Source organism: Saccopteryx bilineata, chromosome 6 (genome assembly GCF_036850765.1).
Source record: "Saccopteryx bilineata isolate mSacBil1 chromosome 6, mSacBil1_pri_phased_curated, whole genome shotgun sequence".
Taxonomy (NCBI): domain Eukaryota; kingdom Metazoa; phylum Chordata; class Mammalia; order Chiroptera; family Emballonuridae; genus Saccopteryx; species Saccopteryx bilineata.
This window is the reverse complement of record NC_089495.1, coordinates 210,630,438-210,645,793: the sequence shown is the minus strand read 5'-3', so window position 1 is coordinate 210,645,793 and position 15,356 is coordinate 210,630,438. Positions and strand designations below refer to the sequence as shown.

General features: G+C 58.5%; 1 protein-coding gene and 1 long non-coding RNA gene across 2 annotated transcripts; one reads left to right on the top strand and one right to left on the bottom strand.

Annotated features, from left to right (window-relative positions):
* The first annotated feature begins 2,958 nt into the window (after nt 1–2,958).
* STMN3 (stathmin 3) lies at nt 2,959–13,665 on the top strand. Its single transcript, XM_066235932.1, has 5 exons — nt 2,959–3,166; nt 9,361–9,456; nt 9,694–9,869; nt 11,357–11,548; nt 11,856–13,665. The coding sequence occupies exons 1-5, from the start codon at nt 3,148–3,150 to the stop codon at nt 11,913–11,915; spliced, it is 543 nt and encodes a 180-aa protein (XP_066092029.1). The 5' UTR covers nt 2,959–3,147; the 3' UTR covers nt 11,916–13,665.
* LOC136308520 (uncharacterized) lies at nt 7,584–11,945 on the bottom strand. The gene is made up of 5 exons (XR_010726120.1): nt 11,837–11,945; nt 10,823–10,919; nt 9,687–9,801; nt 8,484–8,643; nt 7,584–8,353 (listed from the first exon to the last, which is right to left on the bottom strand). It is a non-coding gene; the product is annotated as an uncharacterized lncRNA (long non-coding RNA).
* Nucleotides 13,666–15,356: the final 1,691 nt, after the last annotated feature.

The following is a 15,356-nucleotide window of genomic DNA, read 5'->3' as shown; positions in this document are numbered from 1 at the left end:
TTGGTCCGCTGCGGTGTATCCCCCGCGGAAACCGTTCTCTAGCCGAGAGTTCCGAGCTGCGGGTGCTCTGGGTTCCAGGACCCATCTGCCCGGCTTTCTCTGACCCTGAGCCCGGGTACTGGCACTCTATCGCCCGCGGGAAGAAACCTGGGGTCCCGCCCGTTCCCTCCCGCGATGTCACCCCCACCTTGGCTTCCATTTCCCTACCTCACCCTGGGACACCCAGAGCTTTTTGTTTATTTATTTATTTTTAAGATTTTTATGTGTTCATTTTACAGAGAGAGGAGGAGTGGGGGTGGGGAGCGAGAAGTATACTGTAGTTCCTTCACTTTAGTTGTTCATTGCTTGCTTGTTACTTGTTCTATGTGCCTTGACTCACAAGTCCTAGGATTCGAATCCGGACCTCAGCAACCCAGGTCCATGCAACCACAAGCCAAGCACTCAGAACTCTTTTTAAGACTCAAGTGTAAACCAATCGCTCTCCTTAAAATCTGCAAATGTCTGCCCCTTCCCATGACCTGACTCCTGGTCAGCTCCTCTCTTTATTGACCCCTGGGTTCAGCTGCCTTTTTTTTTTTTTTTTTTTTTTTTTTTACAGATACAGAGAGAGAGTCAGAGAGAGGGATAGACAGGGACAGACAGACGGAAACGGAGAGAGATGAGAAGCATCAATCATCAGTTTTTCGTTGCACATTGCGACACCTTAGTTGTTCATTGATTGCTTTCTCATATGTGCCTCGACCGCAGGCCTTCAGCAGACAGAGTAACCCCTTGCTCCAAGCTGGTGAGCTTTTTCTCAAACCAGATGAACCCGCACTCAAGCTGGCGACCTCAAGTCTCGAACCTGAGTCTTCCGCATCGCAGTCCGATGCTCCATCCACTGCGCCACCAGCTGGTCAGGCTCAGCTGCTTTTCTGGTAAATGTCCCACACTGGTCAGAGCAGGGCCCCTCTGAATCCCCAGCACCTATCACCAGCTGGTAGTCATCAGGGGGTCCCAGGGGCCCACACAGCTCTGTGAGGTTATAGATACTTGTCTGGGCCAACCCTACAGATTCCAAAGACACCAGGAAAATATCGATGCTGCAATGATGGCCCACAGGCAGCTGGCAATGTTGATTTCAGAGCTTCTCATGGGCTTATTTAATGTCCAGATGTTTTCCCGCTGATGGTACATGTGTGCCACATCTGTGTCTATGCTGATGTGTGAGAGGATGCTCAGGGTAGCTCATAACACAAGCTAGCATCCACCCTCACCTGCCTGTTCTGGTGAGGAGACCGTGGACTGTCTACCTTGGCCTCTGAGCAGGGAGCCTGGAGACGATGAAGAGACCTGGCCACACATTGTGGAATCTTCACCAGACATAGGCTTCAGAACCACCCATGCAGGCATTGATAAGTTTGTCCTAACGGCTTCTGAGATAAGTTCTTTTATTGTCCACACTTTATAGGTAAGGAAGCAAAGCACAGATGATTAGTAGATTGCCCAAGGCCAGCAGTTATCAACTCTCAGAGGCAGAAGTCACCCTCTTTGCCTCTACCCCCCGCCCCATGTGGTGAGAACAACAACATTCATTCCCCCACCCCCATGAAGCCCAGGGAAGGGAAAGCTAGGATCCAGAGCCTTGGCAACGTTCTAGGTCAGAGCTGGAGATGAGGACCTTGAGACCCTAAGCTGGTGCATGAACTGCCTGGTCATACCTCACGTGTAGTAACTGCCCAGCTTCCTATAAATTGTAACATGTAAGTGCTGCTGTACTGAACCTAACCCTGAGAGATGAGAGGAAAGGAAAACTGAAGCTGGCCACAGCAAGCCCCGCTCAGCGGCACAGGGATCTCGATCAGTCAACCAATTTGAACTGAGCATCTGCTCTAGTAGGCTTTGTGGGACTCCAGCCAGGAGATGCCATGTGGACCACAGGACAGATGTTAACCAGTTGCACGCTTGCTGCATGTGCACATCAAGGTGTGTTTATATACTTGCCTGCTGGGCCTCCTCCTGGCTGACTCTGATCCTCAGGTGTGTCCTTGTCTTTCACCTCTCTGAGCCCACCTCATCTCTGCAGGTTCCTGAGGTTTCCCAGAGTTTTATTCCTGGCCCTGGGACTTAATTGCTTGTGGAGTAAGCACTGGTCTCAGCCTTGGCAGCTCTGTTCCTAGAATGGGAACGGCATTTCATCTGTCTGACTTTCTCTTCCCAAAGTGATGCCAGGGGTCACTGCAAAAAAAGGACCTACCATCTCATCCAGAATCTCCATTTATGAGAAGCAACCAGACCCTGAGCCTGGAGGAGCAGGGAGGCAGAATACCCGCCCACTCACCAAGTGTGCACATCTGTCCTCTGTCATCTGGGAACTGTAGTCATTGTCTCATCTTACACCTGAGAAATGGAGGCCCGGAGAGTTAAAAAAAAAACTCACTACTAGTCACGGAGCAAATGGCTGTCAGAGCTGGGATTGAAACCCGCCTCTGTCTTGCTTCAAAGCCCTTGTCCTAGGCCCTTGGCCACCACCTGCACTTACCCTCTTCTCTGTAAGTAACTGCCCAGCTTCCTATTCCTAGTCGGAATCTGCCCCTCCTCTGGGATTCCTCTCTGTGATCTCCCACACCAGACCCCTCTCCTTGTCCGTGACACACCTTCTCCTCAGCACAGATCACGGCACACAGAAGGTGCCCCCAACCTGCAGCAGCCTCAGTGAATAGCTCTCCGACCCCATCCTCACGTAAGGCTGCCCCCTCCAGCCTAGTCCACCCTGGAGAATGGGAGCTGCCTCCACCATCCCCCATGCCCGTGCAAAGCCAGGTTGGAGGAGCAGCGGGTGCTTGGTGAGCAGGGGGAGGATGGGCGTCTGGTTGCAGCACTACCTCCTGCGTCCCAGGCTGATCTGACCCCTCCCTCCGTCCCTTCCTCCACCCCTTTTCCTCTGAGCCTGCAGCCCCTGCCACGGCCAGGCGCGCGCTCTCTCTCCATCTCTCTCTTCCTCTCTCTCTCCCTCCATCTCCCTCCCACCGCTCGCCGCGCCGCCTCCCTCTCTTCCTTGCTCCCTCCCCTCCCGGGCACTGCAGCATTCGCCGACTGCAGCTCTAGCCGCCACCCGCGCCTCTCCGGCCTCTGCAGCCCCCCGCCGCCGCCGCCGCCGCCAGCACCATGGCCAGCACCGTGTCCGGTAGGCGCTCTAACCGTGGGCTTCCTGGGGCCGCGGCGGGTCCCAGAAGAGGCCATTGTCTGGCCTGGCCTGATGCTGGGGCCGGTTGCGGACCTGTTTTCCCGTCTCGGACCCGCGCGCTGCAAAGACGCAGGGTGCGGCCGGGCTGAACCCGTAGGAGCTCGGCTTCAGAGCCGCAGGGTTGGGGTGACCCCGTGCCCCAAGGGTTGGGATTGCGGCTCGGGCCTGGCGGGCGTGGGCCGCTGAGCGGGGCCTGCGCCCGGTGGAGAGCCCTGGGTAGGGGTGTCGGGCACGGGGGCGCTTTGCCCCCTGGTGCGCCGTGGTGCCAGGCCCGGCGCGACTGCGGCAGGGTGGCTCCTGGAATGCGGGCGGCGGCCCGGGCCCCTGATGGGCACGCCTGCGGGGGGCTGACAGTCCTCGGAGGCGCCTGGCGACCGCAGACCCGGGTCGGACCGCGCCTTCCTAAGAGGGGAGGAGGCGGGAAGAGGGTGGGACCCTTTGTGGGAGCCGCAGTCCAGGGCCGAGGGCCGGGTTCTCCCTGCGCCAATGGAGCGCCCCAGAGGGCTGGAGAAGGTGCCGAAGGAGGGCGAGGAGGGGGACCCGAGCTGGGACCCAGGGGAGCGGCGCTCGCACCCCCCGCCTCGGACCCCTCCTGTCGCCGCTGCGGGCTCCTGGACCACCCTCTGCGACACGGTGCCGCCCGCTCCGGTCGAAAGAGCCACCGCCCTTTGCGCAGCGGTTCGAATGGGGGAGGGGCTGCTGCCGTTTCCAAGCCTTCCGAAGATGGGGGGGGTCTGCGCCTCCCTCCCCCGCCGCCCTGCCTCCCGAGCTGCAGGCGCACTGCCATCGGTAGCAGCGACCCCCACCCCCCACCCCCTGCCCGGTCCGCGCTGGGCGCGGAGCTCCCTCAGAGGGGCGGGCACAGGGCGAGGGGTCGGGTGATCGCTCGGCATAGACCCGACGCGGGGGAGATGCCAGGGGACCCCGGGATCGAGGAAGAGGGGCTCCCTCTCCCCAGGAGCGGTCTGCTCCGTCCAGCCGCCCCAGGACCAGCTTCATCTTTGCCCTCGGCCCACGGATGGCGGGGCCGGCCGCCCCGACCTTCTGCCCGGTCTCCCCCGACGACCAGGAACAGCGCTCTGGCCCGCCCTTCCCTCCGCGCTGAGAGCGGGTCTCCGCCGCCCCCTCTGCAGAGCTCGCCCGCGTCTCTCCAGAGCTCCGCCCACCCACGTGTGCCCCTCCTCGGCCCCGCCCTCCTCGGCCCCGCCCCTCGGGCCCCGCCCCTCGGGCCCCGCCGGTTCGGGGTCTCGGCTGACGCCCGCACCTGTTCAGGGGCGACCAAGCGCGTCACCGACCCACGTCGTCTGGGGTTCTGGTCCGCCTGGGCTTCCCCCGCTTCTCTGCCCCGTCGCTGACAGTCACAGAGATGTCAGGACCCCCCTCCAGCCACGGAGTGCTGCCCTGTCCCACACGGAGGAGGGGCTTTGGGTTTTTCGCTACCACCTGAGCTGTGGGACAATGGGCAGCCACTTGTGGAGAGCACTTCTCAGCCTTTCCTGTCGCTCACCCCCTTTAGTGAAAACCCTGCTCAACAGAGGTCACTCCTACCACCCACCGGACATATAAGTAGACAGATTAGACAGGGGAGGACACCGTCAAAACCTCTCCGCCGATGGCCGTCAAAGCTGGGCACAGACGCCCTCCGACCTCAGAGCCCCCTGACACTAGCTCTTTTCTTCTTTGCTAGACATTGGGGCACTGGTGACCCTTGCTTGGTTCCATAATTTTTCCGGGTGTTGGAGTTGCCATTGGTGTCCAAAGGGAAACCCTAAGTGCAATTGGTTAGCTTTGTTCAGTGGGCCACCACACTGAGGACAGGCTGCAGTGCCAGCTGGGGAATGCCCCCCACACACAACGTCACCTGGGGCTGGGCCTTTCCTGTTCTTCCATCAGTGCCACCCTAGATAGAGTGCAGCCACAGGGGCCCAGGCCTGTGCTCATCACCAGCTTCTCCAATCATCTAGCGCCGGACAGATGGCGCAGTGGCCTGGCCTGGAAGTGGCAACGTGAAGGCGCCAGGAAATGTGGCCGAACTCAGGTTAAGTGAACTCCAACCCCGGCTTCTCTGTTCAAGGCGTCCCAGTCTGCTCACACGCACCGGTGGCTTTGTTTGGTCTTGGTGGCCAGGAGGGGGAAGAGTAGTCATCTGCTGTGGCCTGGTAGCCGCTGCAAGATTGATCGTAGCTTTCTCTTCCTATGTGGACAAAGAGCTCCCACAACCTGCCCTGGAGGGCCTCTTGTGGGGCTGAGCTGCACTGACTTGGGAAGTTGTGGCCGCCTCTCAGCGTCCTTCCTGGGCACGTAGCTCTCACCTGCTTCCGTGCAGGCATGCTCATTCCAAGCCTTATGCGATCCCATCAGCCGTGAGGCCTTGCACCTGCTACCAAACTTCAGGGCCTCAGTTTCCCCATCTGGCTGGGGGTGATAGTGCTGGCACCTCCCCTAAGTTTGTTCTGAGGGTTGAATGAAATTTTTTAGGAGAGATGCTTGGCCTGTTGCCAAGCAACAGGTGAGAGTGTCCCATCTGTGCCAAGCAGCGTGGATGTGGCGGCCACACTTCCCAGTTTCCTGCCCAGAGAAAAGTGAGTTGTGGCACGAGGTCCGCCATGCTGGAACCCGGCACTGTTGGAGGCAACTCTGACTTGTGAGAGAGGGGCAGCCTGGGGGGGCAACATGCTCCCCTGTTGGGAAGAAGTTTGCAGCAGCCCCCAGGACTTTTTTAGGGAGAGGTCCCCTGCTCTGCTAGTTCCGGACAGACCCCTGTCCACATGAGGCTCCCAACAGAAAAGTGCCATCAGAGGCCTGGGTTTGTGACCAGGTTCCCATCCTGGCAGGCTGTGTGACATTGGGTGGGCCACTTGCCTTCTCTGAGCTTCCTGTCTCCTCTGCACAAGTGAGGCAGACAAGGCGGGGCTGGCTGGCCCTGAGGGTCAGTTGTGAGGATGGGTGTGATGTGCCCACCCATGGATGCTGGCATTGTTGTGACCCTGCAGCTGTGGGCTGACTTGGTGCCGTGTTCCAAGTCTTGCTCATCAAGGATCTAATCATCAAAGCCTAATATGCATTTTTTGCATATTTAACAACAGTTAATATGAAGAGGAAGAGGGAAATGAAATCGATCCAGGTCATGGCAGAGGTCTGTTTTTAACAGATTTCTGAAGCCAGGGAGGGGAAAGGAAGAGAAGGGTGCTGGCGAGGGGTAGAAAAGTCAGGGTGTGCTTTCAGGCCCTGGAGAAGCTTCCTGGCTTGGGCTGTGTCTGTCGAGAGGTGGCCTGGATGAGTCTGGGTCTCCTTCTCTTCCCTCTGCCACGAGACATGACCTTTAAACCCTTTCAGCTCTGAAAATACATGTGTAACCTCCTGTCTGTCATGAAATTGGGCCCGGGCTTGTTCTCCAATGTTCCGCCTGCTAGCCAGTGCCCTCCTCTGACCTGTGGCCAGACAGCCAGATCCCAGAGCAGGCCTCACTCTCCAGCCCCCTCCCACCTGGTTTCATGAGGACTGGTCTTCTGGAAAGGACTGAGAAAAACCAAGCTGAGGAGTCTCTGTGACCATCAGGTGCTGAGCTGTGTCCCTGTTCGCAGCTGTAGGAGACAGCCCTTCACTTCCCAGGTAGACACGACCCCTGGGCACAGCTGGGACCTATGACATCTCTGACCTCAGCCTCTAGCTCCTGGCCCCTCTCCTCTCTCTCCTGACAATGTAAAGCTCACACCTGCTCACAGTCCCCGTCCTGCTCCCTGAGTCTCTGCCAGCCTCCCTCCATGCTGAGGGGATGATGACCTGGAAGGAAGCCTCCCTGGCATTTGTCCATAAAGTGGTTCTTCTTCGGTAGCGAATCTGCAGCTCCCTTTGCTGGGAAAACGTCAGGTTGAAGGTAGAGAGGAGGAGGAACCAGAGCAGCTGTGAGCCCCCAGGTTCCTGGCCTGGAAGGTAAACCCATTCAGGGGTTCTGAAAGATTGGGGGGAGGGTTGTATCTGTTGCTTGGTGGCAGGTGCTGACAAGGTTAGACAGAATCTCTTCCTTCTTGGCCTCTCCCAGGACCCAGGGATATCCTCCCATCCAGACCCACCTTCTCTTCTGAGCACAGGGTTGGCTAACCCCCCTCCACACACACACACACACACACACACACACACACCAGCCTCTTCTGCCTGCTGCTGCTGGCAAGTTCGCTCTGCCTTGGTCTTACACCCCCCAGCTCCCAGCACATGCACTGTGATGGACCCCTCTGCCCCCTTTCTGAAGTTAACTTGTAACAACGCCAGGAATACACGAATAGATTCTGCTTGAAGATAAAATTGATGGGGGGGGGAGGTGAACAGACAAGATAGCACACAGAGATGTGTTGTAGAATCAGGCACCTGACGCCTGTATAATGATGTGAACCAGGGTCGCCCTGATACATTCAATTAAAAAATATATATAAACTTGACAAGTCAGATCAAAGTCCCCTTTGAAGCCGCACTCCAGCCCCCGTCCCCCCTTCCAGCCTCCTGGAACCAATGAATAAGATACGTTTTTGCACCGTGTGCCTCCACACCCCCCAAAGGCTCTTCCTGCTGCTTGTCCAGGAGTCCGCTGTGCTCAATTCACAGCCTCTTGGGTTCGGTTCTTTCCAGTAGAGCCTGCCCAGGCCATCAGGATATTTCGATCAAATAACCTCATTCTCTATGCTGGCCGTGGGAGGGTTCTGCTCCCCAGAAACTGTTCCCTCGGGCCGGGGCCTGATTGTTTCTGTCCTGTGCCCCGTGTCTACACCAAAACCCTTCTCAGTTTCATGTTAACTCAGATTCAAAACATACTGTGTGCAATCGGCTTCATCAGAAAGTCTCTTGCCCATCGAGACACGTGTCCAGATCCTTGTGTGCCCCTTGGAAGAGCTCGCGGGTGCCTGTGCCTGCTCTTTCCTTCGCGGAAGCCAGATTCGCTCTCCCTGGAGTCTCTCTGGTGGTTACAGGGGTCTCTGAGCCTCCTAGACTTCGGGGCCTGCTGGAGTGGTGGGAAGGTCACACCGGAGGTTGCACGCGAGGAGCTTCGGGGAAGGCACCCCAGCCATCTGGGTCATCTCAGTCGCGTGGAGATGACAATATTGAGCTTGTAGGATCGTTGGCCCTGGGGATACACTGGGACCAGTGTACCTACTTTGAGTCCTGGCTTCCCACGAAATACATGATAAATAGCTCAATTATTTCCATTTCCAGAATGGGCATTTCCCCTTCCCCAGCAGGGTTCAGGGCCTCCAGCCAGGCTCACCTCTTTTTCAGTCTGGGCGGCGTCAACACCCGCTGTGGGCTTTGGCTCTGCAGAGGTAGAGGGTGGGTTGTGGTGCTGAACGGACAGCTCCCTTTCCTTTGGCTCTAGGTGGGCGAGTGTGCTTGGGGAGGGCCAGGTCTCATGGGGTGATCACTACTGCCTGGTAAATGGAAGGGGAGGAGATAAGAGGGTCTGAGGGCTTCACCCAAGTGTACAGCCCAAGGCAGTGCTGCCTGCAAAAGCTCCACTTCATGCAGGCCCAGTCCTGAGCGATTCGTGTCCCACCACAGAAGGCAAGTTCTGAGAGGGGAAGTATGAGGAGGTCACCCTCATGGGCGCAGGATGGACCAGTGTAGGGCCGAGCTCCGCGAGGACTTGTGTCCAGAGGGCAGCAGCAGGGCAGGGTGATGGGCATTGGGCAGGGCCAGGGTGGCAGAGGGAGTGAGGGCTGGGAAGATACACAGTGACCAGGAAACACAGACACCAAGGGACACAAAGAGAGGCAGCGACAGAGAGGCAGGGGATGAACAGAGATGTGGAGTGAGGGAGAGACTCGCAGAAAGAACAACAGACAGAGACAGAGCAATGCACAAGAGTGAGACAGACAGACAGACAGACAGGGCCTGAGACACAGCAGCGGAGAGAACAGTGCAGGACGCCCCGCAGGGAGGCGTGCCCAGGGGAAGACAGACTCAACGTCCAGAGGGTGGGGAGGGAGAGAAGAGGCGCAGAGAGTCAGAGACAGACGTGGGCACACAGGGAGCGTGATGACACGGGCTCCCAGAGACAGGCGCCCGCCCGAGGAGGAGCAAGGGGCAGGAGAGGGCGGGGCAGGCGCACAGGGTGGCGGGCTGCTCACGCTGGCCTCCACCCACAGCCTACAAGGAGAAGATGAAGGAGCTGTCCGTGCTGTCGCTCATCTGCTCCTGCTTCTACTCACAGCCGCACCCCAACACCATCTACCAGTATGGGGGTGAGTGTGTCTACTCCCCCTACCATGACCTTTTGACCCCCTGGCTTGGCTGGCTTCTGGAGAGGGCGGGGGTTGAGAGGGGAGGGATCACTAAAGGGCTCAGGCCTGCGGGTCCTCCATGAGCAGCCGGACCCCCTCGCTCAGGTCTTGATTTGGGTACATGTTGAGAAGTGGCCCCTCCGCTTGCCCCCTCCTCAGCGGGCCCTCCTGAAGCCCCCATCTGGTCTTACTCTGCAGACATGGAGGTGAAACAGCTGGACAAGAGGGCCTCTGGCCAGAGCTTCGAGGTCATCCTCAAGTCCCCTTCTGATCTGTCACCGGAGAGCCCTGTTCTCTCCTCACCCCCTAAGAGGAAGGACACCTCCCTGGAGGAGCTGCAGAAGCGTCTGGAGGCAGCTGAGGAGCGGAGGAAGGTAAGGGCACCCCCACTGGTCCTGGTGAAAGTAGCCAGGAGGTCTTGCCCACCATGGACATGGTCCCCAAGGTGCAAGGATGCTCCAAAATCCCTGCTTGGTCATTGGCCTGGGGCGCAGAGAATCTCGTGGTTTCCTGGATCCCCTCCCGAGATATCAGAACAGACAGCGGGGAGGAAGCATCCCCAGTGGTAGCCAGCCAGAGGGAGACAGAAACCAGACACTGTTGGGGGCACCCTTGGCCACGGCCTGGTGGGGGTCAGGCGGTGTCCCTGGGACATGAGGCTGGGTGGGCATTCTTCTCCTGGGCACAGGGAGGAGGAGGAAGGGCCTCCCTGTGCTGGGGGCTGCAAACCTGGAGCTGCTGGAGCTCAGAGGGCCTCTGGGAGAAGTGGGGTGGGCCTCAGGCCCCTCCCCAGACCTTCACCTCACACCAGCCCCTCTGAGACTGAAACACACAGAAGAGGAAGTGCTTTCAGGAATGCGTCCTGGTGCTGGAACCCCCCCCCCAACCCGTAGGACAGGGGCAGTGGCCCCACCTCCCTTACAGCAGGACCCAGGGAGACCCAGGGACTCCGGCTTCCAAGGGTTAGCCTTCCGAAAGAGGCTGAGGGCACTAATTACCCCTGGGAGACTCAGGCTCTCTTTGGGGGGCCACCAGGCAGCCCTTCCCCTAGCAGGGCCCAACACTGTGATGCCAGCAGCCCCGGGCTCTTCTGTCCAGCTCGTCCTCTCCCCAGCATCCCTGCGGAGCTGTCCACCACCCCCGCACCTTAGAAAGCTTAGCTCCTGGCCGGTACCAAGCAGCTCCTTTGTGCTCAGCGGGCAGAGGTTTGAGGGAGAGAGGGGAAACCTCAGTGACAGCCCACACGTTTAGATTCCCTTTGCTCCTCTAACATTCCCCCAGCGCACCACGGGGCTTGGAGCGCAGAGAGGGACCCAGGCTGCCTTGCCTTGCGCCTGGGATGGAGAGAATCTCGTGGTTTCCTGGACCTCCTCCTGAGAGATCAGAACGGACAGGGAGGAGGAAGGATCCGCAGTGGTAGCCAGCTGTAGGGAGACAGAAACCAGACACTGTTGGGGGGCGCCATGGCCAGGAGAGGGGGTGTCAGGCGGTGGCCTTGGGACACGAGGCTGGATTGGCATCTCAGCGTGGCAGGGAGCGGGCAGCTTTGCAGCTGGAAACCGACAGGGTGTGTGAGTGGCGGAGGAGGGCACGCGGAGCTTTCTGTGCTCACGTTCCGGAAGTTTAGCAAAGAGGACGAGGAGGTCACCCTCACGGGCGCAGGATGGACCAGTGTAGGGCCGAGCTCCGCGAGGACTTGTGTCCAGAGGGCAGCAGCAGGGCAGGGTGATGGGCATTGGGCAGGGCCAGACGGAAGCGTGGGGGGCCAGGATGGGTGTGTGGGGGGGAGGGAGCTGGGGGGATCCCCAGGCGCGGTGCCCAGGCCGCCGCTCAGCGCCCCTCCCCACCGCGGCCCGCGCAGACGCAGGAGGCGCAGGTGCTGAAGCAGCTGGCGGAGCGGCGCGAGCACGAGCGCGAAGTGCTGCACAAGGCGCTGGAGGAGAACAACAACTTCAGCCGCCTGGCGGAGGAGAAACTCAACTACAAGATGGAGCTCAGCAAGGAGATCCGCGAGGCGCACCTGGCGGCGCTGCGCGAGCGGCTGCGCGAGAAGGTGCGCGCCCGGGCGGGGCCCCGCCATTTATTGGGCCCAGCAGGGCACAAACGGAGAGCCATAAATCACCTGGGCACAGTCGCTACTTTTGAAGCGCTTTGAAGGAAAACGCATCCGGGTGTGAACTGGGAGAGGGGAGGAGCTGCTTTGGGTTGGGGACCAGGATAGTTTCCCAGGAGCCCCTTCCTTTGGAGGGTCCCCGCCGCCCGGCCCCGGCTTGGGGCCAGCCCAGACTGCGGCGAGACCCTGCCGCTGCGAGTTAAGGGGAGCGCAGGATCACGCTCTCACCCCCGCCTCATCCCTGCAGGAGCTGCACGCGGCCGAGGTGCGCAGGAACAAGGAGCAGCGAGAGGAGATGTCCGGCTAAGGAGCTTTGGACCCCGCGGCGCCTGGATGCTGAGCCGAGACAAGAACACGTTCGGGTTTTGGTTTTGTTTTGTTCAACTCTGTCTAGATGCAACTTTTGTTTCCGCTCCTTCCCTCTCCTCCCGCACTCCCAGCTTCACGCTTCTCTTTCCGCACCCTGAGCTGCCCAGTCCTGCGGCAGCCGCTCACCACCTCTCGGAGGAGCCACCAGGGCGTGGCACAGGGTCCCTCGGTTCAGGCACCAGGCTGGGCAGCGGCTGGGTCCCCTCTTGGTAGCTCTCTTAGCAGATGTGATGGTGATCTCAATACATCCAGTGGTGGTGGCAGGAACACACCGTCCTTCTGCTGGGTTGTCCCATGAGCACCTTATCACTTGGGGCACACCCGAGTGAAGGCAACACCACCCACCTGCAAGTCCTCCGGTGGGGGCGGGGCTGGGCACACAGGATAGGGAAGAGGAAGAAAGGATCAGACGCAGATGGACCTCTGGGCAGTGTGGGGCTGGGTCACCCGGCCAGGGTGCCCAGCTCTGGGAGTATGTTTGCAGTGGAGCTTTGTAGAACTGGTGGGCGGAGGATGGAGCACCGTTTAGTGTGGTTGCACAGGGGTCTTCTGAGACCACCTGGCCTGTGATGGACACCCTGGACTGGCCTGGGAGCCTGTGATCGTTGTCTGTGGCTAGAGTGGGGGCAGTGTGGGATGTAGCCTAGCTTGAGTCTTCAGGGGAGTGGGCATTTTCTACCAGGGACCCAAGAGCAGGCTACTGTAGCATGACACCCCCTGCTGGCCCCTCCTTCCAGACATGCCACCCTTCCAAGCCAGGTACCTGTGGGGAAACCCCAGCTGCTGCCATTCCTCTTCTTCTCCCCCAAGCTTTGCAAACCTGTCCTTAGAGCCCTTTGGAGTCTTGCCCGCCCCCCCATGATGCTTCTGGCCACAGGGCTTTCAGTGTCACCTCTGGCCAGGTGTGAGTGGCAGCCGCAGGTGCTCCTTGGGGAGGCCCTAGCAGACAGTAGGGGGCAGGGGCCAGGGTTCCCAAGCCACCTCCCCACCCTTCACATCCCTGGCTGGTGGCCCGCTCTGGCCAAACTGCAGATTGGGGAGGCCTGACTCTAGGCCTCTCCAGCCAAGACCCTCCTGAACTAGGTTCCTTCCCCTCCCTCATCCCAGCCTTTGAGGACTGCCACCTGCCTGGACATGGGGATTGTCCGGTTTTTGACCCGTTGCAGTATTCTGCCTTTCTCCACGGCAGTCCTGCCCCATAGCTGGGTACTGGCAGCAGGGTTTCTGCTGACTGTTCTCTGGGAAGAATGACTAAACTGACTAAAAGGCCTTGCAGGACTCAAGAGCCAGCGCCTCAGAAACTGGGCGTTGCACCCCCGGGGACCAGGTTCCATCCCACAGAAACCAGCTGGGGCCCAGCCAGGGGGCAGGGTAGATGCTGATTCCCTGCATGGGCACAGGGGGGACATAGGGACCTAGGCCCCCTCCCTACCCCCACTGAGACAGCCTCCAGAAGGAGTGAGGAGCCAGGAGTGGAACCCAGCTGCGCCCACCTGCAGCTTTGGTGGGACTCAGAAGGGACGTGCGTGCGGAAAGGGAGCTGAGGGCTGGGTCTCTTTTAGCCGTGGCCGCTCTGATCCCGGAAGCCTTGTGTCAATGCACCCATCTCATCCCGTAGTGAAAGTGAACTTAAAAACTAAATCAAATGAACAATTAAAGAAAAAATAATAGTCTGTGTGTTTAAGAAACAGTTGCACCATCCCAGTGTGTCCTGCCTCTGTGGGGTCCCCACCGCCCGTGAGGGAGGGAGCAGGTGCACTCGTGGCTGTGACTCCTACGGAAGTGTTACCAAGCTTGTATTACCACCACAATTAGGAGGAACAGTTCTAGTGACAATGGCAGTTTCAAGAAATGAGTGTGTAAATGACACACAACCCGCTTTCTCCCTTTGGAGCCCCAGGAAGACAGTGTGGGTGGGAGGGAGGAGAAGGCAGGCTGCCCCAGGGCCCAGGTTCCTGCTGGCAATGTGAACACTCTTCCTGCACCTTCACAAAGGTCACTTCAGTGGCTGCATAAGCACCTATGTTAGGGATGTACTAGGGCAGTGGTAGGCAAACTCAGTCAACAGAGCCGAATATCAACAGTACAACGATTGAAATTTCTTTTGAGAGCCAAAGTTTTAAAACTTTACAGGTAGGTACATTCCTTATCGAGGTAGCGCCTGCACGTGGTATTTTGTGGAAGAGCCACACTCAAGGAGCCAAAGAGCCGCATGTAGCTCGCAAGCTGTGGCTTGTCGACCACTGTACTAGGGCTTTTTTTTTTCTTTTTGTATTTTTCTGAAGCTGGAAACGGGGAGGCAGTCAGACAGACTCCCGCATGCGCCCGACCGGGATCCACCCGGCTTGCCCACCAGGGGCGATGCTCTGCCCACCAGGGGGCGATGCTCTGCCCATCCGGGGCGTCGCTCCGTTGCGACCAGAGTCACTTCAGCGCCTGAGGCAGAGGCCAAGGAGCCATCCCCAGTGCCCGGGCCATCTTTGCTCCAATGGAGCCTTGGCTGCGGGAGGGGAAGAGAGAGACAGAGAGGAAGGAGAGGGGGAGGGGTGGAGAAGCAGATGGGTGCCTCTCCTGTGGCGCTGGCCGGGAATCGAACCCGGGACTTCCGCATGCCAGGCTGACGCTCTACCACTGAGCCAACTGGCCAGGGCCTTGTACTGGGGCTTTTGAGAAAACTTCTCCCACTTTGATTTCAAGGACCCCTTGCAATCTTAAGAATTTATGGAGGGCCCGCAAAGAGCTTTGTTTATGTGGGTTATATGGATTGATAGTTATCACACTGGGAATTAGAACTCAGAAATTTTTAAATTCAGAAATTTAAAAAATATAGTGATTCATTTAAAAATGATACACCTGTTACTTTTAGCATAGAACACTTAAAAATAAAAAAACAAAAACAATGCAATTCCCTTCCCCACAAAGACCTGGAATGGTTGAAGTATATGAAAAAAGCCTGGGTTCATAGACATCCGTGGTTGGAAGAGGAGAGTATTTTAATAGCTTGTTCTTTATTACCAAACTGAAGCTCAAGGAGTACTTTCTTAAAAGTTGGCTGTAATGGGAACCTGAAACCAACCGGAACTTTCCATACTCCTGCATCAGCCACCCGGTCTGTCATCCTGGACCAAGTCTTGCGACTCACTCGGGACTCCAGGGCCAGGGTGGAGCTCAGATCTGCATGGCTGTGGAGGGCGGGGGCGGGATTGTCCTGCTTACTGTCGGGTCTGGAGCCCGAGTGGAAGGTAGGCATAGCAACCCCATGGCACCCTGGGGCTTGGTGAGGACCTGGCATCCCTGCCTGTCCAAGGTCCAGGTGTTCTCAGGGGGAGGATCTGAAGGTAGGGCCTTGCACAATGGTGTGTTTTCCTCTCCCCTCGAA

Coding starts and splice junctions, on each gene's coding strand:
- STMN3 (XM_066235932.1), top strand. Junction 9,457..9,693: donor CACCATCTACCAGTATGGGG/GTGAGTGTGTCT, acceptor CTTACTCTGCAG/ACATGGAGGTGAAACAGCTG. Junction 9,870..11,356: donor CAGCTGAGGAGCGGAGGAAG/GTAAGGGCACCC, acceptor CGGCCCGCGCAG/ACGCAGGAGGCGCAGGTGCT.